Consider the following 26171-nt stretch of genomic DNA (forward strand, 5'->3'; position numbering starts at 1 on the left):
TCACCTGTAACAAAAAGCAGTATTTGCATTTAATGGACTAATGTTTGTGTGACCGAAGAGAATAATGTATAACGTATGTGTCTGAAGCATTCTGCGACGCACATAGAAACGAGTCCTCGATAACAAAAAGCTTGTGGAAGCTCAACAACTGGAATGGAGCATTGATGCAAATGAATCCCGTGGGTGATAATGTGTCCATTCCCTGAGGTAATGAACGAGTTGCATCAGCAGCAATTGCCTGGAGGACTGGATTTAGCATAGACTTGACGGGCTATATTGATTTTATGAGCAAGAAACCAAAAGAAGAGCTACTCAATTTAAGAACAAGCACTTTTCTGTTACATTACCTGGAGCTTTTCTTTTTTTTTTATGTCAATCGTTCTTTACTTCAAGTTCAAGTGCCATGACTGATTAATCACGATTAACCTTCAAACGGTTTGATACATAAGAAAAAACATGACCCCTGATTGCTGGATTGTTAGGCGCTCCAATCAGCGGCGCCTTATTAGCTCCGACGAGGCTGACACGAGGACATTTTGCTTAAATAACGGCCTCGAAGCCGCCAAAGCACAAGCCATCTATTGTATCGAGCAGCAGCCGTTAGCCCACGTTAGCCCACGTTAGCACGACGGGCCTGAGAAAGCGCTTTAGTTTCAAGTAGAACGTTTCCGTCATTGTGTCAACAGGCATCACCGCAGCTCAGATAATCGCCTCCAAAAGCTGTGACAGAATTACCGAGCGCTCAAATAGAGAAGTGATGCGTTTTAACTATTTATCAAGTCATGCCGAGACAATGTGAGCCACTAATTAATAATTCAGAGGGAAGTTATTAAGTTATTTGTTAACAGTAAATATTCTGTATGCGTCCCCGGGAGCGGGGCTTTTTAATAATTTGGACTTGTTAAACTTTAATGTTGAGCTCCACACTGGAAATAATGGTGCTCGGCTGTAATTGATTCTCCCGCCGTGGATTAATTAACGACGCCCGTGTCGAAGCGTCGGCCCTGACCCTCCCGGCCCCCGTCACGTGACGGGGGAGGACGGGGGGGAGATTCAGAAGACACCGCGGAGTACGTCTCCCACAATTCAACACACAACCACGCGCTATCCATCTTGCGCCGCTCACTTCTCGGGCCTCTTCAATCAAACGGCGAACACCCGTCGGCCTTGTTTGTTTCGATGCTTTGAGACGGGTCGCTTCCGCGTTGCCGTCCATCCTTCTGACCGTCCGGTTGTAAGCACCCTGGCCCACTGCCCTCTGGCAGGTATGCAGACAAATGCCCCCCCCCACCCCTGGGCGGAGCTGGGCAAAACAAACACACGCGGCAAAGCCCCTCCCCCCCTCCAGGGTAAAGGTGCGTGGTCGTCTGCGACTGATGGGTTCTCGCGGAGGTCAGCCAGGAGAGCGATTGGCTCGTGAGGTTAAGTCTCTCCTGCCGCGCACACATGGGGGTCCCTTCTAGAGTGGCAAAGCAGGCTCCGGTCACACAGCTGCCCCCCCCCACCCCACCCGACCCACCCGACCCCACAGACCACCCGCCCACCCGCCCGCTCGCCCGCCCGCCTCGGGAAGAATTGCTTCCATTTGGCCTGTCACTTCTGCCAGGGCCACTGTGGCTTTTCTCATTTGTTAGAGAGCGGGGGCGATCCTCTGGCTCTCGTGGCCAATCTGCAGCCGCAGGCTACTGGGGGGTGGCAGAAGGGGGGGGGGGGGTCGCACAAACACACTCCTTTCATCTGTCCGATATATAGGCTTTGGTTCACTAGGGTCTTTTTACTCTTTGCGTTCAGTCGGGAGAGAGATGTCGACGGTATCAAGGTCAAGGATTCAGCACGTCACGGGTTCCACGATGACTTTATACTCTCACAACTACCGCAGAGTCCGTTCTGTGAGGACTCGAAGGACTACGAACAGCACGCAAAAGGTAATTGGACCTGGTTTTAGTAACTACCCCCTGACAGAGGCACATTGCTTTAACAGTAACCAGCTCAGTTGGCACTTGATTATTCGATGTGATGCGCTGAGTCTCGGGGAGGGACAGCGTATGAACCTGCATTCAGTGTACATCAAAATGCCTTGAGATAAACTTGGGCTTGATTTCATTACAGTATGTTGCTGAATAATTATACCAACAGTCGGGTAAGACCGGCTAGCAACACTTCACAGCGCCGGGGGAACGGAGCGGTCCAATTAAAGAGCTGTCACACGAGGCTTTAAGGGAAACGTGCCGAGCCACAACCGATCCCCTCCGTTCGCTTTGAGGTACAAATGCTTTCAAGTCGTTCTCTCAGCCGGCTTCCGACCGCCGTCAACAGGTGACGGCTCACCTTGATTATAAATCTACTGGTGTCAATAGCCGGGTACCTGCGAGATCCATATCGGAATGGGAATATGTCCCCTACGATCAAAAGGCAGCTTAAAATTAGTTTGTGTCTCAAGATGAAAACAAAAAAAAACGTAAGGTCTCTCATGATGCTTTTAAAGAGACGGACAGAACAAGTCAACAGGAACTGGACGGAAAGACGAGTCAGAGCTGCTCGTCATTAACTTCATTTGGAGGAAAGTTATTAGAGAAAGTTTAAGACCAACTAATATTTGGTTGGAGCTTGTCTGAGTTGTAGGTATTTGATTCTTTTTTGAGCTCACAGGAATGAACTAAATGACAATTACAGGTAAAATAGAGAGCGATTCTTCCAGGTTTGGGAACCACGGCTCTGGAATCTGAGCGAGGTGCATCTCAGCACAACAAAACTTACTAACTAGTTTAGTTTTCCACAGACATTCATCAAAGACTCATCTTTTACTTGTAAATCATTGCAAAACATATTATAGAAAACATAGTTTGAGTGATGCTCATAACTTTTTAAGTGTTTCTGACAACCCTAATGGATTCCCAAGTTTAATTATTTCTTAATATTGACATTTCTAATTAAGCAGCATAATTGCAAAGCCTGTGTGCAGTGGCAATTATTTCAGCGACCACTGAAAAATTAATATGAAAATTATTAATGAATACTACCGCTTTTAATTGCTGTGTACCCGTATTTATAATTGCTGCAGCGTCCTCCTTGAAATGACACGGTGACAAATACAAGTGTCATGTCAGCGCTTTCCTTCTTCATCTCACACCTCAATCAAAGCTAATCCATTTCACCTCAGCTACGAGCGCCGAGGCAAATTAAAGTCCCATTTCATTTTCCGTCTTCATTAATGCATCTCGTTTCCAAGGTTACAATCATTTAGTAACTGCGGAACAAACAAATCCAAGGGAGCCGCGTTGCTTTGATATTTTGAGGAGACGACGTGGATCGAGCTTATACCGGGAAAACAAACCAACCCTGAGTTTTAATCCTGCAGCTCCAGAATGCTCTGCACACCATTTTTCACAACACAAAGCCCTTCTTTCCCCCTCAAACACTTTAATATTACACTTTAGACGCTCATGCACACAGAGTAGTTTTCATATGGCCAATGTTACACGAGTAAATACATCGTCCAAATGGCGACAGGAGACGGCGTGAGCAGTAAGTGCACGATGTCATTGCGCTCGCAGCGTTTCCTCCCGTAGTTTGATGTGACGACGCCAGACACAATGACCCAATTTGCCTGAGCGGATGTAAGAGGGCACCAATGGCAGGTTGCATCACAAACACCGTACAAAGCCCCTCTCCAAAGGAAACCACACAATGCTTTGTGTGTGTAATGAAAGGCTGCCGCATGAAATGTCACATTTATCGGTGTTTACGCACCACATTTTCTTTCTTTGCTTCAAATTGTGAGAGGATGAAAAACGCAGCCTAAAGAAAACGCGCGGCTGGAGCCGGTGGGGGCATTGATGAGTTCCCAGACGAGCCTCTTTCGCATGCAAATCATATCTGAGTTTCTCATTAGCATAAATGCATGAGCAACTTTAAATGCTTTTAATTTTCAATCTCGCCAAGCAGAGGAGTAATTTGTCACTGTCAGGATAGGAGACTAAAAAGGGGGAGGGGGGGATGATGGGGGGGGTGGGGGGGGACCAGAGGGAGCCAAGGACGCCACGCTAAACAGAAATCACAGAAAATTTCTGATTTACTAATTGACTGATGTGCAGTTCAGTCAAGAAGCCTTGAAGGTGTAAATAATTCTGTGTATGTTCAAATGGCAAAAATGAGAGAGTTTAGGGTGGATACGGAAAAGCACATTACGGCCCCCCCCCCGACCCCCGGGCCATTCAGCAAGTAGTCTGTCTCTATAAAGGGTAAGCATGCTGTTTTAGTGCATAATCGCAGATAATCAACTGGAAATTAAAACAAAATGTCGTTATTTTCTTTTTTTCCTTTTTTTTTTTCATCTGCTTCAAAGCGGTTCGACGGCCCGGCACACAAACATTCCCAACAGCTTTATCGCATTTGTGGTTTTAAGTCGTTTCAGATTTTATCTTCACCCTTTCAAGACGCGAGATCCATTGACACCTCACTGTGAAGTCGAAAAAGCACTAATGCCTCACTTTTTTTTTTTTTTTTTAACAAAGCAGTTCAGATTCAGACAGACCTTGTTAGCTAAATTTAGCTGCAGGTGAAAACAAGGGGAAAAATAATTTCACGAGCTCCTCATTTAAATGACTAAAACCAATTATGCAAACATAATTAGCATTCAGTGAGGGAACTAAAGAAGACGGCGAGCTGCTCTCGCCTCCAAAGAAGGCCCCCGTCGGACCAGATCCTGGCGGACGTACCCGTCTGTGCAACAACGGATGAAATGCACGCCCTCGCTTGGCCGGCCCTGGCGGGGGTGGCCGTCGGCCCATTCAGCCCCTCCGGAGGGTTCTCCAGGAACGAGTCATGTTTTCAGTAGGGGGGCCCTTTCATTGCAAATCCAGCTACACACCTCCCGCGTACATTCGAACAGACAGAGGACAATGTCAAACGGGACGTGAAACGCTTGAATGGTAAGTCGCGATATGCAATTAAGAGAGTCTTTGGTCTAATTAAGGGGTTCCCAGGTGTGCCTTTTCTGAAACCAGTAAGGGTATCGAACATATTTATTTACAGGATACAAAGAATTGAACCAGATGTGACGGTGAGGGAATAGCAAATATGCTCCCATCGAATCCAACGTGTGTTATGACACCCTCATCACCTTACCCAGTGAAAAAAAAATGACAGTGCAGATAAAAAGGTCAAAGACAGTTTTAGATGAGATTCTCACCTCAGTTGATAATAGTCGTATTTTAATGAAATGAAACCACATCTCCTTCACTTGACTGAGCTCTGACATTCAGAAGCAGCATTTTGGTCCCTTCAAACGATGATAAATTGTGTTGATTTACATTACACAAGGTTTTGTCTCTTTACTGCTACTTAGCTAAGTACCATCTTCCAAGTACATTTACGTAAGTTTAAGTTTTTAAATAACTTATGACACATTTATGCACGGTTGGCCTTTTACCATCATGGCAAGATCTGAAATAAATCGATAACTGGTGAATAGAATTGGCTCGGAAGTCACGTATTGCTGGCTAACTAGCTTGCTAGCTTGATTAAACTAAGCTAATGCTAATTACTTATCAGGCGCAGCAGATGTGACATTTAATAAAAAATACAAATAGATGTGCGGCTTTCATTGGTAGGGTTTATGAAACAGGGAGAGAATATATGCGCGATGTATATGTAGGAAACAGCTAAATACTAAATTAATTTAGTCAAGAGGGCATTTAATCGAGAAGCCGGTGAACTGGAGGAGCAGACAAGAGGGTCCAGCCCCAACATCAGGAGACTGTCAATCATTCTGGTTCCATGGCAACAGGCTGAGCGTTTAGTGTGGGTTTGATATTGAGTAACAAAGCTTTCTTCTCAATGTCATGAAGTTATTGGAACGATTAGTATTAGAACACTGGGCTACTAAATTAAAATCATGAATCCAAGCCTGGTAGCTGTATGGCAGTGAGCTCGACACCAGTGTAATTAAAGTACGAGCATCCCCGAATGGAAAATGCTGCAGCCGTGTCCATGTCCATCCTCTACATCGTTCTCATACTGCCCTCCAGTGTTGAAGCGGGTGAACACAGTGGGAGATAGAGCAAGGGGAAACGATAGAACCGACACATGTTCAATATGGCACCTCTGGAATGAACTAAATATTACATTTATGCTCAGATTTTAGACTGTAGTTTGTGGTGGAATTCAATAGGTTACTAAATTAAAGGAGGAATTACATCCTTTATTTGCGCCTTATCTTTATTGTGTAGTTAAACTACTAAAACAACTACGCACTAAAAAGTCTCCTTAATGAGTTGCAATAAAAGATTACTGGGTGTGATTAGTCACGGGGGATCAGTGGTCTGTGGATTACATTGTGCAAGTAACAAAAAAATGTATATATGTGCATATTGACAGTCAATCACATGATTTTTCTTTTTAATATTGTATACTCTTTATGAATTAGGATTTATGAGCAATACTGGCGCAGTTTGAATGTCATGTAAAATAAAATGGGTTGGCTTATTTCATACAAGGTAGGCTGAAATATACCTATGTTGTGAACCTTTTGTTATTTAAAATCGTTACTTAGAGCAACCTTTTTGGAGTCACGTAATGTTCCTCTTTTTTTGTATTTTACACTCGGGAGTTTGGTGGCTACATCCTTACCTGTTCTGGTATTAGTATTAGTTGTACTATTAAAGCAATTATCCATGTTCTATCATGTCACAAATGTTTTTTCCACATAAGTACATCTTACCATGCAGGCATGTTGCGGCCTCATCTCGCTCAGTCAGGTCACACAATGATGACGTCATTGAAGCGTTTGCCCCGCAGAGAATCTTGGGAAATGGAGGAACATTCGATGTGCCATTATCCTGCATTCTCCCTTTGAGCCACAGAGGGCGCTGCTTAGCAGCAGTTAGTGTCCTGCAATAAAAACAGTTCTCTCATTTAATACTTTGATAGATGCAGGGATAGAAAAAAAAGTCAATGTATGTCTGATTCCAACAAAAAAACCTCTTGTAGTTTTTGGATAATAGCACACAACTGACTGACTATACTTGAGTTTATTGTGAGGTTCCATGACATTACTTCTTTTATCTATAAAGCATAAACAAAGATTTGTATTTATATTATTTTTCATGTAGTTCGATATAATAATAATTTTAGAATTGTTTAAAGCGCCATGAGAAAGATCTCTCTATAAAATAATACCACACAATGATCATTTTATCACAACGATAAAAAACATTTGAGAAGATAATTGTAGTCATCTTATTATCTAAAATATTAGGAACAATCTCATACTTGCAATAAATAAAATAATAGACAAAAGTTAAGTCATAAAGCCTAAAAACAGTAAATAAAAATGAAGGTGGTGGATATGGGCATCAATCTGCATTTCATTTTGTCACATATGCAGTACTTTACCTTTCAATTTTTGAAGCATATGACCGGCTTGTAAATGAGAGCTACGAAAAGCTGTGATGAAATCAGATAAGCTTTACAACATGGACATTATAGGAATATCATAAATATGACTGTGCATGTATTAGAATGGCTCTACTTGGCGCAGTTACACTCAGCCTCCACTAGACGGCAGCTTTGTTTCGTTAAAGACATATTCAGAGAAACAGGTCATTTTCAGACACAAATATATTTTTATTTTTAGCACTTAGTTCTGACTGATATACATTATCCAACAGCTAGTTTAGTTGTTAGCCCACTCCATATGCCTTCAACTGGAAGCCTAACATTGCAGCACTTTAACAAATCCATACCAAAAAAGAATCACAAAAATACAGTTTCCAGCCAGCGAAATATTAAAACCACATCCACTTTGTCCTCGTCGCATTGGCGTTCCCAAAAAAATGTATCAAAAGCAAATTTTTCCAGGAGTTTATCACCAGTAACCTCCATTCCAATGTGTTGTTGCAAAGCAAACAAATACTGTGAAAGGCAAAAACCAAACGGTTTGTTTGAGTAACTGTCATGACCCTGACCTCCTTTCTGCACTGTGGGGTTGAACCTGCTGGCACTTGAACGTGAGTCTGTGGCTGTTTCCTTAAACACTTACAGGGAGATAAATACATACAGATATCACCGTTATCTATTCTAAATGTCTTACTTTCCCTCAACATCCCAGAAAGTGCCTGTTAGCAGCAACACAATATCATTCCTCTTAAAAGAAAACACCTATCTTCTTTCTTTTTATGACTCAAATCTGTGGGTTTAATGCACAGAAGATGCAAAAAGTCTTTATCGGTTTTGATTATTTATCTTTGGCAAGCGTGCTAAATGTAGGACCTGTGACACCTGTGAGTAGAATATGAACTATAACCAAAACGGCTTTCACTGATTGCAAAAGTAAATACATTTACTTATGTGTACTTCAGTTTCTAATTACTTGATAGCTGGAATTCCACATGAGCTTAGCCCGATAACAGTTTAACAGATTATAATTTGTTTCCCAGCTCAAATGTGAGAAATGTGTATATTCTCTTATATTATCAAATAATACAGCAAAAATATTTGGGTTTTGGACAGTTGGTTGTATGAAACAAGACAACACTCGAATGCATCTCCTTTGGGTACGGTAAATTAGAAAATGTGTAGTTTCTTGACATTTTGTTTACAAAATAATGAATTGCTTAATCACAAAAAAAATCCTTAGTTCCAGCCTTAAATCGAAGAACTGTTGCTTTCCTTCCAAGTCGTATTCCCATTATAGTAATTATTAAATAGCATTACAGCAGACCCACCTGTCTATTTGGTCTCATTTGCATAGAACCTGCGTTGCATCGTTCAAAGGCGCACTATGCTTCTACAACTTTCAACAAAACGCTTGTCACCAGTCAACTAGTTATTAATCTCTAAATGATATCTATCCGAACTACAAAAACAACCTACAGTCACGGTCATCTACAGTCAGATACAAGTAGCATTGCATTCATTCAACTCTTAAAAAAAAAACATTTTTTCCTTTTAAGGCTTGAGCCTGCAGACACATTAAATCGCCATGCAAATACACACATTCCACCGCAAGCAGGCAAAGAGACACCGAGATAGAAGCTGACATTAAAGAATGTTTATACGCTCTTCTGCTTATTCCAGTTTTGCGATTACGCGGTTATTTTGTTTGTCTGGACACCCCCACACACAGCACACACACACACACACACACACACACACACACACACACACACACTATGTCATTTTCTCAGGCTTTTCAGGCAAAGTGAGAACGAAAGGGAAAAGAAGCCCTTTGGCCTCCAGAGGCGCCCTCAGCGTTTCCTCGACAAAGAAGGCGTTCTCCTCCTCCACCACGAACCGAAGAGTCTGGCTTTTGTTCACGCAGTAGATGCAGTTCCCGATCACGGCGCACCTGAAGGGCAAATGACTCCCGAGCCTCTGCGACGCGCAGTCGTGCCACATCTTCACGATGCTGTTGTACTTCACCACGGTGATCCCGTGCTCGCGGTTGACGTCGAAGCGATAGATGAAGCTTTTGAAGGCCACCATGTCGGAGGACTTCTTCCTGCTGTTGTTGTAGGGGCACTCCTGCCACTCGTCCCGCTTGGCGTCGTACTTCAGGAGGCGGTAGAAGAGGGAGCCCCCCGAGACGTACAGCTCGCCGCCGCAGGTCGTCGCTTCGTGGGCCACCGCGAAGGCTCCCTTGGGCAAGGGGGCCACGGCGGTCCAGCGGTCCATGCGAGGGTCGTACTTTTCCACCGTAAACAAACATTCCCCTCCAATGGCGTACAAGTAGCCGTCCATGGACACCAGCTTGAGCTGGGCGCGAGCTTGCGTCAGGGGTCGCACCTCGGCCCAGCGGTTGGTTACCGGGTTGAAACAGAAGACCTTGTCTGAGACCTTGCCCTTGTCCCCGTAGCCCTTTATCCCCCCGGCCACAAACAGGTAGTTGTACATGGTGCACATCCCGCAGCCTTTGGTGTTGATGTCCTCGGGCATTGCGGTCAAAGGTCTCCAGTCGTTTGCGGTTTCGTTAAAGTGGTAAATCATGTGACTGTCCTCCAAAGAGCCGACCGACAGAGGGCTCTGCGGGCGGCTGCTGCAGCGGCTCGGCGGCCGGCTCCCGACGCGATCGAACACGTCGTTTATCTCCGCCACCATCAGGGTCTGCCTCCCCTCCATTCGCTTCTTCAGGATCAGATCCCGCTCAGATCCGTTGAGGCGGCCGTACGCGGCGGGGTCTTTGAGGACCTGGAGGAAGTTGTCGCTCATGAAGCCGTAGGCGGTCTCCTTCAGTTCGCTGAGTCGCTGCTTTTTGGCGATGGTCAGGATCTCGTAGCAGTTCGCCGCGGTGATCTGTTCGGACATGGAGTCCATGGCCGCCTGGACGGCACAGGGCATCTGGAGGATCTTGGCCCCTGTGATCACTTCCACCACATTGCCCTTGCAAACATTCATCTGAGACGTGTAAACGTAGTCGATTAACGTGGTCAAGGTCTTGTAGCTCAAGCCCTTCACTTTCAAGATGTCCCGTGACAGCCGCGCCTTGAAGTAGTCGCTCTTCTCTGCCAGGACGGCCTTGTGGACGTCGATCTTCTGCCCGCCGACTTCGATGACTAGATCAGGCGGGTTTTGGGAATGCTTATTTACAGCTTCCTGGCTGCTGCCCCTGCGCTCTGGGTTCAACTTTAGAGCTGACCAATCGTTTTCCTGTTTGGCTCGATCAGGTGGGCAAACTGGGGAATCCGGGCTGAAAGACGCTTTTGCTCTGGCGCCATTGTGGACGTCACCGCTTGCGCAGTTTTGTTGCGGGCCTCCGTTACCCTTGGAGACGCCGTACTGATCCGCCCTCGAGACGTACGAGACGGCACCTTTCTGACGGTCCACGTGGTTGTTCTCCATCAGCATTTCATCCAGCAGGTATTCCTTCCCAAACAATGGAGGAGGGCTAAAGTCCTGGTCGTCCACGGGGAACCCTTGGACGTAACTGGAGCATGAATTCCCATCGTCGTCAGAAGGTGTGACGAGGTTGGGGTTCACGGCGTGGAGGATGACGTCGGCCTCCACGGCGATTGCCCCTCCGTCCTGCCCGCGACCCGCGTTCATCCCGACGTACTCACTCGTGAATGAAGACGGCACCTTCAACGATCATGCCGGGCTGATGGACGGGCTTGTGATTGTACTCTGCTCTGTTCACCTATAAAAAGGGGGAAAGGAGGGTGTCAAGGAGGGAATTCAACCAAAGCCAAAAAGAAGGAAAAAACAAATTAGCCACGGATCTGCAAGGGCTTTCTAATTCTCTAAGGGGGCGCCCTTTCTCCAATATCAAACTGCATATGGAAACCTTGAAGTTCAAAGGAAAACCTTTTATCCATGCTGCCATTTCCAGCCACACAGTGTTTCCTAGCGTATCATCAGGTGACTCAAACCAACTGCAGCGGCCTCAACATGCAACGCCAACTTTTGACACAAAGAAACCGAAGCAATTCCAACATGCAGCTCCTTGTAAATGTAAACGAACCGATGCGATCGTCACCCTGCATGCTCATTATGTGTGGCGGTAATCTGGAGGCATCCAGGGCGCACGCGCACATGGTGTTGCGCTGATGGGGATTAATCCCCAGTATGACTGAAAAAAAGAGGCGTCTGTAATCACACAAAAACTCTCGTCAGACGAACGCGGTGAAAACGTCCCAGTGGGTGAGACCCAGCAGGAATTACGTGAACCCGATATTAAATCAAATCGTTCCGCACGATGACAGATCGATGTGCATAGACAGTGCGGGTGGGACCTACCTGCGGCATCGGCACAAAGACGCCGGTCCGGCACAAAGCCCGGTTACGTAAAAGGCGGGCGCGATCCCGATGGAGCGGCCGTGCTGCGCTTACTTCCCCGAGAACAGATCCGGAGTGTCCCGTCCGTTCCCCGATCTCCCCCCTCCTTCTTCTCCTCCACTCCCCTCCTCTCCCCTCTTTGGGTTCAGCGGCGGAGGCGAGGCACGATCAGGGGAGCAGTCATTTCAGGTCGCGCCTCCTCCTGCAGACCGACGCGTCTCCTCCGGTGGAAGCGTGCGGAGAGACGCACCAGCTGACCGCGCCACGGCTGTGCGTTCCGTTGTATGTGTGTGTGTGTGTGTGTGTGTGTGTGTGTGTGTGTGTGTGTGTGTGTGTGTGTGTGTTTTTGTTGTACAGTGCGCTACAGTGAGGCGGTGATCTTTGAGGGAGAGACCACGCCCCTTCAGTCGGTATTAACCGTACCCCGAACCGCACGGGCACGAGGCTTGTGCGAGTTCCCGAAGCATCCCAGAGATGCGACATTCCTTTACGCGTCGCCCCTCCACGTCCCCGGTGCCGCGTCGTGATGCGCATTAGATTTGTATATACACATGTATAAATATATTTATCAAAAATATCTGTAGAACTGACACGATCGCTGTTTTGAAGCAAACCAAACACGCTCTGGAAATACGAGTCACACTCTCCTCTTTTGGAATCATCTTTTCAGAGCAACTCCCACGAGGGGATTGAGTGCAAAAGTAACAGGTTTGTGTTTCCGCAGTGATAGAAAGGGTCAGCAGCACGTGACCAGACCTGACTAGGAACAGCATGACCTCACGCATTCATCCAGGGGTCCGTGACCCCTCCCACTGTGGAGTCTTTAACAACTAGGCATCGGATATAGGAAGAGAGGGGAGGCGGGTATTCCTAGAACAAAGACCCGCAGGAGACTGGTACACAGAATCAGGGGTTTCCATGGCAACGTCAGGGTCAGGATGCAGGGGGAGGAGGAGGAGGGACAAAAGACTTCCAGGTGCTGAGCTGTGTTGATATGCGTGCAAAGGCGACACCCAGCCGGACAAACCGATACCTCGGTGGGTTCTGTGCGTTTTACTCCAAGTTAATAAATAAAAGCCGGTATTCAGTTACAGAAGTTAAATATTATCTCAGGCTCAAGTAGCTCACAATCCAGACGATTGCAGCATTGGAGCCTCTTTTGTTGTCCGAGCTAACAACGCGGTGGGACTCTGTTGTGCAACAGCGTGGGCGAAACAGGAGAAGAGGAAGGCCTTGACCCGACTCCTTCAGGCGGGAGGAGAAGTGAGCTGCCGAGGCCCCTCGGGCACATTGCTAGTCGCGGCATGCACGGACGTCTGCACACGAGCAGAGTGGAGGAGCAGGGTTAGCTCGAGTAAAGCGAAATAGAAACACTCTCCTTTCCCGGGTCTGAAACATGACTGAAGCGTTAGTCAGTAACCGGTGCTTTGTGAAAAGGCCCCAGTGTTATTTTTGTTCAGCTGGGAACTTGGAAAAAACTGCAGGAGTTGCCACAAAACTCTGTGAAACAAAAACCAGGGTTTTAGAAGTTATAAAAGACGAAAATGCATCATGAAAAGAACTGCATGCTTGCTTTGGAAAATTACAATGAAGTACACAAGGTTGCTCAATAAAACAGTTTATGTATTTGTTAATACAAAGAAGTACATACAAATTGTGACAAAAGGTACAAAGTTTTTTTTCTTCCTTTTTTTTTTTTTCTTTTAAATATCCTCATGTAAGACAAAAATATTCATTGGGGGTGAAATCTCTCCTGGTGACGACAACACATTAGTTGCTTTATTAATTAAAAACCTGGCCAGCCAGGATGAAGCCTTCCCGAACAAGTTCAGCCATCGATATTTCTCCATCCCTTTTTCCTCTGTTGACTAAAGATGACCCTCTTACACCTGGGGCCTCCATAGATGCCCAACAGCCCAGAGGCTAATCTTAATTTACCCTTTTAACGCGACAGATTCAAAGCCCCCTTTCGTTTCCTTTCACACCTTGCAAGAGGGCATCAACACTGATTTGCATGCCGCCGTCCCTCACAGTCCGCTGGTACGGCACAAACACGGGGGAGTAATGTGTTAGCCGTGTTACAAAGCAACTAACTTCATCGGGGGGAGAAAATAAAGAGCTCTCCGCGTTCGCCCCCGTCCGACGGGCTCCACGTGGAGCCTCTCCGTCGAGCGCTTGTATCGATCGTTTTGCTTTTTCTTCCTCGCCAGGAGAAGTCATTGGAGCACTAACGATATAGGTGAGATAGGTAGGAGGGGGAGGAGGGGGGGTCACATGTTGAGCAAGGGGATCTGCCAGATGAAGATGGTGGAGGTGGTGTCCTCATGGCGAGACTGCTTGGTCTTTCTGTTGACCCTGCGGTGGCCGAGGCCTCCGGACACCACCAGCAGAGAGCTGACGTCCACCTTGCTGGCCCGGCGGCCCCTCCGGTGGTGGGCCGGGTCGTGGAGCACGTCGTAGAGGGCCCCGTCCTCGGGCCCGTGCTCCAGAGAGCCCTGGGACGGCGCTAGGGAGCCGCAGGACGAGGAGGACAGGGAGTCCTGGAGAGCCATGGAGGTGCAGCCCGCCTCTCCCAGCCACACGCCCCGCCCCTGCGGGGCGGTCGGGGCCGAATCCGAATCCGAGGGGGCCCGGGGGTTCTCCCCGTCCCCGCCGTCCGTCTCCGTCGGCTGAAGTGAGGTGGGAGGGGTGGAGGCCGACGGGCCCGGGGGCCGGTTGCACACGGCGGCAGCCACGCTGAGGAACTTGACGGGGCCGTTGTGGGCATGTAGGGACACCATCCCCCGACCTGGGGACAGACACAGACCCTTTAATCCACACATTTTTCGGGACATCCGAGTGTGCCACAGTGGCGCTCGGGGGTTACCTGTGACCTTGGGGATCCCCTGCAGTCTGGGCACCGAGAGGGCCACAGTCACCCCCAGGTTGGTCCCGACCAGCAGGAGGCCGTGACAGACCAGCAGACTGCTCACCGACACTCTCTGGTTTCCTGTGGACAAAAACGACAGAAGCATAACGCAACTGTGCCCATTTTCTGCAGCGAGGGTTATTCGTCTCCCGGGGCAACGCAGGGCGAGGAGCCCGGATTGAAAGCGGCCCTTTTCAAGCCTCTGAATGCAGAAAAATGCACCATCACGTGCCCGCTCGCACTCAAACCAACAAACACAAAAGTGTTTTGTCACAGAACGAGCGGAGCGTGATGCGGTAATTAAGCAACGAGACTTTTCCCTTTTCCCTTCCCCGCTGGTCGGGAAACGTCGTCCGCGATGCCGCTCTGGGCTGGAAAAAAAAAGGCGTGATTGTTAGTTCAACGGCGCCGCTCGGCAAGGACGCCGATAAAGTCAACCGCGCTTTGTTAGGTGACTTATTATGTCGAGTTCGACCCTCGCCGAAGGGCCGTCCCCACACAGAAGCTTTGTCCGCACTAAGTGAGACATTTTTATCGTCGCTTCTTACGTCTGTAATAAGAATCGGGGGATAAAAACGGCCTTTTCGGTCGCGCCATGTGGGAGGCGAGACTGTCATGAGTCATCACTGCTGCAACAGCTTGACTTGAATTTCCTCCCTCAAATTAATCCTCTTGGGGTTTAGGAAAAAAGAAATGACTGCCAGTCTCTCCGCCTGACCTCCCCTCCCCCCTCCTCACTAAAGCTGACCCCTTGCATGGGGCCGCGCACACGCCGTGCCTTCATACGTCCAGGAACCACGGGCAGATATGCAGGCCCGGGCCCGGGCCCACATGTGCTTCTGATGAGGGGCCACGGCTAGCGGGAACGCGCAGACCGCCGGTGTGGAGCTTTGCTCAACTTCCTCCTTTCATAATATTTGGAGTTCCCCACCCAAAGGGTGAACTACAATAAACCCGGAGCGAACGTCAACGCGGCCCGGCTCTCGCCCTGATCCTACAGCGGAGCGCCGCTTTGATCTGCACTTACTCCTGACAAGCAACAGCAGGAGGGAGCAGCAAATCCAGAGCGTTACCATAATACACTTGGTCTCGAAATAACTCCGATCGGCTTCGGATTGCCGCTTCAGTCCGTCTATAATACACTTATTGTACTTGTGATGCCATCGCCAAGTGTTCTAGTTCGAGCTTAACGTGCGATTCCCTTTTAGAGGACCAGTGGATCCCAATTAGTATTATTGTCCCGGTTGTCTAGTAATTTATTAATTGTCAAGGTTAATTTCACGCATATCTTAAATTCCTCATGTCAATCGTAAACATTTCTAGGGAGACAAAGTGTACAACATTGGTGATGTACAAACAAAGAGCTGGAGGTGTTATTTACTGACCCCCCCCTCCCCTGATGTTTGTCTCTTATTAAGCCACGCATGGCCGACTATTTAGGTCACAGAGCAACAGACAAAGGCGGAGCGCCAGCGCCCTTCCTCTGAGACATCATCCCAACTACTCTTCTTTTACCACATTCAAACTATCTGCATTGTGATTCTCCACAACTTCTCTACTTTTCTCAAAGACCGGCATTTTATTCATATTTTGGGGCTTTTTTTTTTAATCCCTGCCCCAGTTTCCAATGGAAATGATGTTCAGTGGGTATCATCCAGTCCCACAGTAGGTCCTATAAAATAAATCCATATTCCAATGAGGAGCTCTAATGAAATGGGTAATTTCAAAGGAATAATATATATATATATATATATATATATATATATATATATATATATATATATATATATATAAAAAACAATGACTAAAACATGAGCCTCATACGATTCCTTAACAACCACCAGCTGCTAAAGCAGCGTATTAGCCGTCTGTTGTATGCAGGTTAGCAGAATTGCTCCAACATGCGTCAACATGAGAAGGATTACGCCTGCATTCAACACTGAACCATCTGCAGGGGCATTCACACTGAAGGAGACGCCCCGTTGCTCCATTTCTGAAAAACGATTGTGTGTTGGGTGCCAAGATTGCAATAGGTGTATAATAAGGTGTAATATAATACACCTCTTTAACAATGCGGCCGAGATCTGAAATCAGGGGGCGTACATGTATCAAATCCCGTGATTTTGGTAATGTCTTGGGCTTCCGTCTCAGTAAATGAACAATGAGATGACGTGAAAGCTCCATCACATCGACTGCAGACAGTCACTTCGGGAAGGCAGCTGCAATTCCATCAGAATTTGTACAGAAACGGAACCTTTTTTCTTCTTTTTTTTGCCTCGTGTCTGTTCCACAGCAGAAGCCAGCTTTGATAAGACGCCTGTGCGGCGCGTTCTGGAAAAGCACGGATCCCAAAAGACCGCAGGAGGAGCAGCGGACAGGTGGACTTGTGGCAAACGCTTCACTCCAACATCCAAAATTTCAACCACGCAACCTCGTTGGTAATTTAAACCATCCATTGCCGTTATGGGAGGAAGTGAGCTCCTAACAGCGAGGCCCGGAGGATGAAAGTGAGTTTGTCTGCCTCAGAACCAGCTTCCTGTGTGGTTTGCATGGGTCCTATTAGCGGTGAGCTCCCAGATCAGGCTGCTTTTATCGTCCACATCTGTGTGACGAGGAGGCCTCCCACATGTTTCTCCAGACACCGGGCATCAGAGAGAGATTCTCAGTGCGGATGCTCCCAACAGCCGTTTTCGGAGGTTTTTCACACTTAATTAGGAATTTCCTGAAGGAAACTTGAGGACCGGTGAATGCAGTGTAACCCCGTTTGCCATTGCTGCACAATGAACAACTTGTAGCCATGGATACGAAAAGCTCTCCTATGCAGTCTGTATTTAAGCCTTCACGTCATCGGATTCTGCCTTCGTAGCCGCTCCGGGAGCAAAGCGGTAGTTAAAACCGGTCGGCCAAAAGCCGACAGCACGAGATCTGCCAATCGGCTGCTGATTTATAAATGCTGCTCGAGTGGGACAAGTGCCCGACGGAAGGAGCTAACGCGCTTTAGCAGATGTTTAAACAACCTCCGGACGCTCGCGTTTGTCGTTTCGCCAAACGCTTTTGCTCCCCCCTGTGAATGTTGTTGCTGCCCTGCAGCAACGAGAGAGAAGCCGCTGTGAAGACTTAAGTAGAGCAGAGCCGGGTTAATGACGCCACTTGCGACGTTTCTCAGCACGCCGTAATCCCGACTTTCTACCAACAGAAGAACAAACTACAATCACCCTTTAAGGCTGTGTGTGTGTGTGTGTGTGTGTGTGTGTGTGAAGCTGATGCAACGCAGCAGCTCACCAGATCCGAAGAGGCAGCAGGCCGCCCAGACGGCTTCAGCCCGGGACGACGGTCACATTTGGTTTAACGTTTGACTTAAAAAACACACACACACACACACACGTGGCAGGAAACCGTTGCACAATCACAACCAACGGCCACACGACAACCACAACACCGTCTGCTGCGATGACAACAGTCGCCGTGGTAACACAACCGTCAAAACGAACGGTGAAAAAGGCGAGACGCGACACATTTTCTGCGGACCTAGCAGCTCAGCTGTGAATAAGCGGAATATTTCCATGTGATGTCATGATTCATGTTGTCTTTGTTTGGTCGTTTATCAAAAGAACGCATCAGGATTTCAAATCTGAAGTTTCCATTCGACAGAGCGTGCAGAGTTTCCTTGAACGGAATCGACGAGGTCAAAAGTTTCTCCAATGCAATAGAAGAGAAACCAAATGAGAGGTTCCCGATTCGCTGTTTAGACTGAAGGACGAGTGCGTGACAAACCTGCCATAACAAGGGCTGCGTGGACGAGGACTCGCACCGATGTCAGCCAATCACGGCGTCACAATCCACGGATGATGGGCTGTAATTTAATAATGTAAACGCTGCAAAAGCATCGTCCATCTCTGAGCTGGAGAGCATGATCTCATTCAAAGAGCGGCGCTGAAGCTTAAAACGACGGACAATAGGTCTTTGCTCCGACTCGACTGGCTCTAATGAGTTCGATCGACAGAAGGTTCTTCTAAATCACATGGCGAGAATTCTTCTGAAAGGGCCACTTTTTCCCCCCAAAAAACAGTTTCAAATGGTTCTGGGAAACAAAAACCACCTGGTCGGGCAGGATGTTAGCGTTTAACGTTCTTTTCTTGTAACATCGCAAACAAGAAGATGCCAACCAGATTGTGTTTGTCCGACCGGTAAAGTGCTGGCGTTTCATTTGCAGAGAAAAGAAAAGCAGCTGCATTCCGCCCGTGGTGCCGAATACTTGAACCATTAAATGACTTGTCCACAAACGTGCTTATCGCCTGCATGGCGGAGCCCTGGCAGCTGAGGTTCTGCGTGTCTTACCAGGTAGCGTGTTGTGGACAGGTGTGGCGATGTTAATGTCCTGCAGGTGCTCCAGCGTCTCGGTGTGGAAAAGGCGCAGAGTGGAACCGGAGCTGAAGGCGATCCAGATGCCCACCCCCGCCACCACCATGTGGGACACCACCATGCCCTCCTCCTGGTGGACCTCCAGCTGCCTCTGGATGAGGGGGGACGGGGCAGAGACACACGGGCCTTAGGCAGGACTTCTTCTGTGACAACATGACTAAAACTCCGCAGTCGACCCACAATCATTTCAAATTCTCTGGGCTTGGAGAGCAATAAACTGTCCCCCCCCCCCCCCCCCCCCCATCCCCACTGGTTACATAATCTCACCACACGCTGCTTGCATGTGGGTGTAGTTATGTTTGGCGAAGGAGAGCCTGTTAACATGCGTCTCAGTAGAATACAGTTTTACATTATAATATGGTAACCAAGGAGCATGTCACCTTAACACATCTCAGCCATTTCCATTTATTATGCAACTACGTTACACAAGTCTAATTTATCTGTATCCCCCTCCCCCCGTTTCTTTCTCTTACACCCGGTGTGTAACCGAGTCCTCAGGGGGGGCAAAGAGAGTGAGACGGGCCGGTGCTCCGACATAATGAGCTTAATGAGGCTAAACGGATTGTTAGTGAGTGCATGTCGCGGGAACGTTACTATTCCTGTTCTCATGGCAGGTGCTTCCATTCCCTAAACCAGGCCAGAACACACACACACACACACACACACACACACAAAATACCATCCATATTCCGAGGAGAAAAGAACTCACAAGAAGGCAAACGAGGCACCTTCATCCAATCGAAGGTTCTTTTAGCAACTGCAAGGAAATCCTACTATCCTCTGCACTCACCTCTCCTACAGATACACAAGTGGTACTTACACCACGCACACAATGGCGTGCTAAGCTGCTGTGTGTGGGAGGTAGACGTGGTGTGTGCGTGTGTGTGTGTGTGATAGCAGCCCGAGCAGGGCCTCGTACCTCCACACAGTGCGTGTGGGCGCTGATGATGAAGACCTGTCCACCCGTCGAGGCCCAGAGGTGCTCTCCCACAGCCAGCATGGCCTTCACCGGGAGGACGCCCAGTTTCAGCACCGCGGGCTTTTCGCTGCTCCACAAACCGTCTGGAACGACAAACAGATTTCGCAGCATGAACCCGGAGAACAAAGAGCGGTTTAAATGCCAAACACAGAATACAGTATATATTTATTCAGATGATGAGCACCGTGCATCTCTCTGGTACAATTGCATTCTATTTTGCAAAGCAAACCTCCCGCAATTCCTCATGCAATAGCTTGAGACGCTCCGTTCACACGACCACGGGCGCTCGGTCGCCCCAAGCGTCGCCTGAAAAGGTCGTCTGCATTGATGTGTCCGCTGCTGCCACTGGAGAGGCCATTGATGGCTCTCACAGCCTTCGCTATGAATACAGATGGGCTGCGAGGCATTAGTCAGAGCTGAGCTCTATCCCACTCACACCTCCCACACACACACTTCTACATGTGCCCGGGCCCCCGCAGCGTCGGCTCGACTGCAATGAAGTGCGGTGCCTTTATCGACGTCCACACGTCGTATTTCTTCAACAGTTGAGGTTCCCGGTCGATGGCGTCATCAAAATGAGAGCCATTGTAGGTGGGGGGGGGGGTAACAATAGGAACTATAGGTAGGAACCATTGTTCAGTTCCGTGAGTCACACGGACTGTTATTGGGGAAAACACCGCTTTGTACACGCGACGTGGAAGTTTATTAAAGTTTACAACCCAGTGAGGTGAGACCTGGAAAGGTGTACTCGTTTTTGTGATTAAGTACCGCGTTATAACAGGGGGGGGGGATAAATATAATAGTCAATTCTACAATATCCTCTCGTATCGATAAAGTATTGCTTCCTTGATGCAATTAAATATTAGATTTTCTCAATACATCACCACATTAACATTAAAGGCCTTTAGCATCATTGGCTTTAAAATGCCCTTTTTTCTTTACTTGCATGTCATTTCGCTTTGAAGGGCCCTGTGTAAATACAGACTTCATTTCCTCCAGGTACCACATTCCCTGATCCAGATGCCTCCTCACCAACGGTGCCGCTAGGAGAAGACACAAAGGCGGCTATTGAAGGCCGAGGTGCCACGCGGCGAGACGTGTTCCTTCAGAGGGCCACTAATGACCGGGGAAGTGAGGCCAATCTCCCACTACGGGGGGGCGAGGTGGGACCGGCATTCCAGCAATGCCCCGTGTTTATTATTCTAACAAACGTACCGTGTAGGTAGATCTCCTCCAGAGAGAAGGAGAAACGGGAAAAGGAAAGGACTTGCAGTCTTGCGTAAGCCCGCCCACATCCCTCAGTTCTCAAAGTGTAGCATTCCTTCAAGTCAGCGTCAGCTGGAAAGACCTGCTCATCACAGTGTGTGTGTGTGTATATATATATATATAGAGTGCACAAAGCCGATCATTTCCTTTTCTTATTTGAACACAGCTCCCAAACATGAGGGGGAGGAGGGGCCGGCCGCAGACACGCTGAGGAAGAAGCGTGAAGTGAAGAAGAAAAAGTTCCCGTCTGCTCGTCTGCTCGGCGTCTCGCGTGCTGCCTTTCGACGCGCGGCGGCTCAACGTCGAAGGAGAAAAGCCGATCATTTTCCCAGTCGTGCTTTCTCTCTTCTCAGTGAGTCTACTTTAAATGCTAATGGGGCACAGGCAGAGCTTGTCGCTGTGCTGAAGTACTCATGCAGCATTACAGCGCCGACAGATTCCCAACCAAACTATGCAGGATGACTCATTGACAGAGCAGCAACACTGGCATCCCGCGTGACACATAGGGAACACGTGTGGCTCAGGCTAGTAAAACCAGCCTCTAGCAATGGTGCCATCACAGAAGGATAGTGATACTGATTATAAGAATTATAAAAGGAGTCTGCTCTGAAATGTGTACTTATCTTAACCCACAATGAGACCCAGAAGAAGAAGGCGGACAGAGAAAATGAAACGCAGGGACAGAGAGGAGGCCCTCCGTTTGCACCACTGTGAAAGCAAATAAGAGGAGGAACAACACTGGGAAAGGGAAAGACCGAGGCCCGGATCCTCTCCTCTGATGCTTCTGGGCTCGTCTGGGACGGAAGACATTAAATAGGTCACGAGGAAGCGATTGGCTTCCCCCAGACAACCGAGCAAACGGGAACAAAACCTCAACAGAGGAGACCCCCTGACCTTCGAGCTCCACAGTGGGATTCTGACCTGGTTGCTCGGAGAAAGAGAGAGAGAGAGAGAGAGAGAAAAAGCAAAGCAGCAGAAAATGACACCTCCGATCTCCTCACAATGAGCCCTTTGTTCGAGTGCTACCAAATATTTAGACGTTTCAATTCTGCAAAATGAACACGAAATGTTCTGCACGTAATTGGAACAAGTAATTAGGTCGGCAGAAGTGTGTCGGAAGCTGTAAAATCGAACAATACAAGTTGCCAACAGGGCCCTCATTCATGGCCGCGGGTTAAAGTTGCAAAAGTCCGGACTAAATATCGAGGTAAACACGGTCAACCAGCACTTGGTTTTTAAATGAATGGGTTTCTGTTTCACACGATAACCGGACTTACTGTCCCTCGTAATTGCCTCAATTACAGCCGTTGAAGAGTATCAACAAACATCAAAATCCAGAGAACCCCCCCCATCCCCATCCCCCCGTCCTGAAACACACACCTGGTGATCTGGAGTAGACTGCCACGGAGCCGCTGACCAGGCCCACGTACAGGCAGCGCTCCTTGTACACCAGGCTGGTGACGGTGGACTTGTCCGGGCTGAAGAAGTGCTGCAGACGGACTTTCTTGCACCGTTGGCTGCTCTTGTACACGATGACGCTGAACCGGAGAGGAGATGGAATCAGAACAGACATTCATGCAGCGAGAACATTCGGACAGCAGATGCAGTTTGCAGAAGTGTCTTCAGTCGTTATTTTCGCCTGTTTGTGTCATTTCAGATATCCTTTGAGAGTGCGAATGACATCTGCTGAAAATAATAATAATAATCATCTGAAATAATAATTATAGCATTGCTGCGTCCAAGGCTAGATTGCAGTATATTCCATTATTGGCCATTAAAGTTAGTGGGTAAAAGATTTATCTCTCTCTATATAATGATTAACGATGGAATAAAAAGCTGTGTCATTTCAGATATCCTTTGAAAGTGCAAAGGGCATTTGCTGAAAATAATAATAATCATATAAAATAATAATAATGCAATCTAGCTTTGGACGCAGCAATGCTATATTGCATTATTGGCCATTAAAGTTAGTGGGTAAGAGATTTATGTCCACTATGTTGAATCTCTCTCTATAATGATGAACTATGGGGAAAAAAAGCTGGACAGATGCCCTTATTCTGCACATGCACAATTAGAACCTGACATTTATAATTTATGGATGCGTAATTAATAGCAGACCTTTTCTTAAAATGTACCAGTGCACATGGGTATATACACGATAGGACTAGAAAAGATAAAAGGTATTAGAAAGCATGCAGACGTTATGGGATGTGCTGTACCTGCCCTCCTCCATGCCCAGACACACACTGGGAGAATCACTGGCCTTCGCCGCGGGGGCGTCGGCGTTTTCGGGAATCTTGCTCTCGCCATCCTCCTGAGGTTGCTCCGCAGGGACGTAGGCCATGCAGAGGATACGGGACTCCACGTTGAAACACTCGGTCACCTTGGGGCTGGAGCTCTGCATGGCCACGATGGATATCTGGCCCATCTGGTTGGTGCAACTCGCAACCTGAAAAAAAACAAGGATAGTTTTGTGAAGAAATGAAAAAAAAAAATGAGAGACACACACACACAGCATGGATGGTGCGGTATAAGCAAAATAAAGCAAACAGAACATATAAGGATACGACTTGTGTACTCTTAGCAGTGATCACCTGCGTTCTGACAGCCTTTGTTTATTGGGAGAAAAAAAAAACGCTTTCTGAATCCATCATTTCTAAACCGGACGGTTTCTCCCAAGGGTACTTTAGAACATTTCAATCAAACAGCAAAAACCTACCGTCTGCATAACACTGAAGAGACACATTTGAGTGAAAAACAGCCTTCTGACAAAACTAAAAGCCGGACTCACTGACGGAAAAGCGGTTGGGCTTAATTTACCTTAGCTGTTGAAAATAAGACCTCAGATTTGAAGGGAACATGAATGTCTTCCTTGTAGGTAGCTGCTGTAAACCTTGGGACCTCTAACCGGGTGCACTGGTTGAAACGTAAGCTTATACCATTGCTTGCTTTCCCCCCCCCCTTTTTAAATAAACAGTCTAGAAAAAAAAAAGGCCTCACCCAGACACAGCCATGGCCCACCACGGGAGTATCCGCCGTGCTCTCCGTGTTGATGTGCGGCTCTGGATTATGAACCGCACATTCCACCTGTCACACAACGGCAAGAAGTAAGAGAGTGTTACGACCCCCGGTCTTGTCTGTGTTCTGTGTGTGTGATAACCCTCCTCAGGTGGAGCTAATTGTCTTCATTACTCATCCGCCCTCCCGTGATCTCCTACAGCTGGTTCCTGTTTTCCCATCCTCCAATCGCATCGTCCCATCAGCTGTATTTATGTGTTTCTGGTTGTTCAGTCCAGATCTCTCAGGCAGGGTGTAAGGTTGTGTTTGGGGTGCTCTTGTGAAATTGGTTGTACATGGTGGAGTGTTTTGGAGTATTGAAAGTGTTAATCATTTGTATTTCGTGTGTCCTTCCCAGGGAGAACGGAAAGCACTTGGGAGTGTTAGGAAAGACGCCCTGGGCATACATCACCCGTAGGGATATCTCCTGTTATACACACCAGGTTAGATCTGAGCGATCCACCCCCTGTATTTTTGGTTAGGGCGCCTTGCTCGAGCGCCAGAGTAAATACGTGTTTTGTGTAGGACGTTGGGACAGGTAAGGGGTGGGGGGGGGTTTTGCTAATTTCTTTATTTTGGATCAGCTCAGCCGTCCTCCCATTTCCCTCTATTGTTTATTATTATTATCATTATTAATAAACTGGCACGTGCTAGCCTGTTTAAACCAAACCCATCGATGTTGGTGTGATTACTTGCGCCCACACCCGGTCTCTGGCCGTCTGGGGTTCTTGGCAGCGCGGTGTATGTTCCCCTCCCCTCACGGGGTGCTGTACGTAACAGAGAGCATGATAGAGAATGGGGTCGGACGAGCGGCAGCACACAGTGCAAGAGGGTCCAATTCAATTGGAGATAAAAACCCTAAAATGTGTCCGAGGGTTCGGCCCTGACGCCATAAATCCACACGTCCTTTCGTACTTTGAGAGGGGGGATTCTGCAGTGAGGCAGAAGCAGGACCCCATTATGTATCACGTGTCATGTGGACTGGACAGAGGGCGAAGTTCAGATTTAGATGTCGTATATGGACGAAGTCTCACTGGACTGGGAGAGATGTTCTGTGAGGGCTTTATTGCACTTTACGGAGATGGAACACACAACCCTGGCGTTCGCATCGCCGCACTCTTGTTCTCTAAGCGACAGTCTCTGGTGAAAGGAAAAACGCCTCACTTTGAACTCTTGGAGTTTGGACATCACCACGGGCATCTGCCGGAGCAAGAGAGGGTGTTTCTGCTTCTTGATCTGATTCCCGTCCTCCTCAGCGAAGAACCAGCCCTGCAGGTTGTCCTCCTCTGATGTAAACCACAAACACAAGGAGCACTTCATTCGCTAATGACCAGCGGGCTGTACATGTTTATCCATGGATTGAAACCAGTAAATGGACTTAAATGCATGTATGCACAACTCAAATGGACAAAACCGTTGAGGCGCAGGAACCGTGGCGCCGTACTGTACCTAAAGCAAGCTTGGCCATCTGCAGGTTGGTGATCCATGACTGCTTGGTGGCCGGGCTGAGAGTATTGAACACTGCGCTGAAATAGGTTGGTCTGCCCGACCTTCCGATAGAGAGGAGAAAACAAAAGCACTACGGATTAGAACAATAGGAGACTAAGCAGGCATGTTGTTGAACACCAGTCATCCACATCTCCCTTTCTGGGTTGAATCAAAGCCCGGGGAGGGGGGGGGGGGTCAATGAGCCTGCCCAGTCAATGCTGAGTGATTACACGGACTATGACAGGAAAGCAATAGAAGTCAATGGCAATTATCGTTTCT

At 47.9% G+C, this 26171-nt stretch overlaps 2 protein-coding genes across 4 annotated transcripts in view; both read right to left on the reverse strand.

Moving 5' to 3' along the window:
• Positions 1-7605: 7605 nt before the first annotated feature.
• kbtbd11 (kelch repeat and BTB (POZ) domain containing 11) lies at positions 7606-12484 on the reverse strand. Its single transcript, XM_040199956.2, has 2 exons — positions 11734-12484; positions 7606-11134 (listed from the first exon to the last, which is right to left on the reverse strand). The coding sequence occupies exon 2, from the start codon at positions 11041-11043 to the stop codon at positions 9172-9174; it is 1872 nt and encodes a 623-aa protein (XP_040055890.2). The 5' UTR covers positions 11044-11134; positions 11734-12484; the 3' UTR covers positions 7606-9171.
• Positions 12485-13374: 890 nt separating this feature from the next.
• Positions 13375-26171, reverse strand: part of arhgef10 (Rho guanine nucleotide exchange factor (GEF) 10) — a 32624-nt gene continuing 19827 nt past the window's right edge. For all 3 annotated transcript variants that reach the window (XM_040199938.2, XM_040199940.2, XM_040199939.2), the window contains 9 exons: positions 25854-25954; positions 25569-25690; positions 24348-24434; positions 23567-23796; positions 22728-22885; positions 20022-20164; positions 19019-19193; positions 14639-14761; positions 13375-14560 (listed from right to left, as the gene is read on the reverse strand). In XM_040199938.2, the coding sequence (XP_040055872.2) occupies positions 14043-14560; positions 14639-14761; positions 19019-19193; positions 20022-20164; positions 22728-22885; positions 23567-23796; positions 24348-24434; positions 25569-25690; positions 25854-25954 (1657 nt within the window). In that variant the 3' untranslated portion in view covers positions 13375-14042. The remainder of the gene's footprint in view (positions 14561-14638; positions 14762-19018; positions 19194-20021; positions 20165-22727; positions 22886-23566; positions 23797-24347; positions 24435-25568; positions 25691-25853; positions 25955-26171) is intronic.

The sequence above is a fragment of the Gasterosteus aculeatus genome, chromosome 15, assembly GCF_964276395.1.
Source record: "Gasterosteus aculeatus chromosome 15, fGasAcu3.hap1.1, whole genome shotgun sequence".
Taxonomy (NCBI): domain Eukaryota; kingdom Metazoa; phylum Chordata; class Actinopteri; order Perciformes; family Gasterosteidae; genus Gasterosteus; species Gasterosteus aculeatus.

Excerpts from the sequence above, each read along its gene's own strand:
- kbtbd11 (XM_040199956.2), bottom strand. The coding sequence starts at position 11,043 with ATGAACGCGGGTCGCGGGCAGGACGGAGGGGCAATCGCCGTGGAGGCC.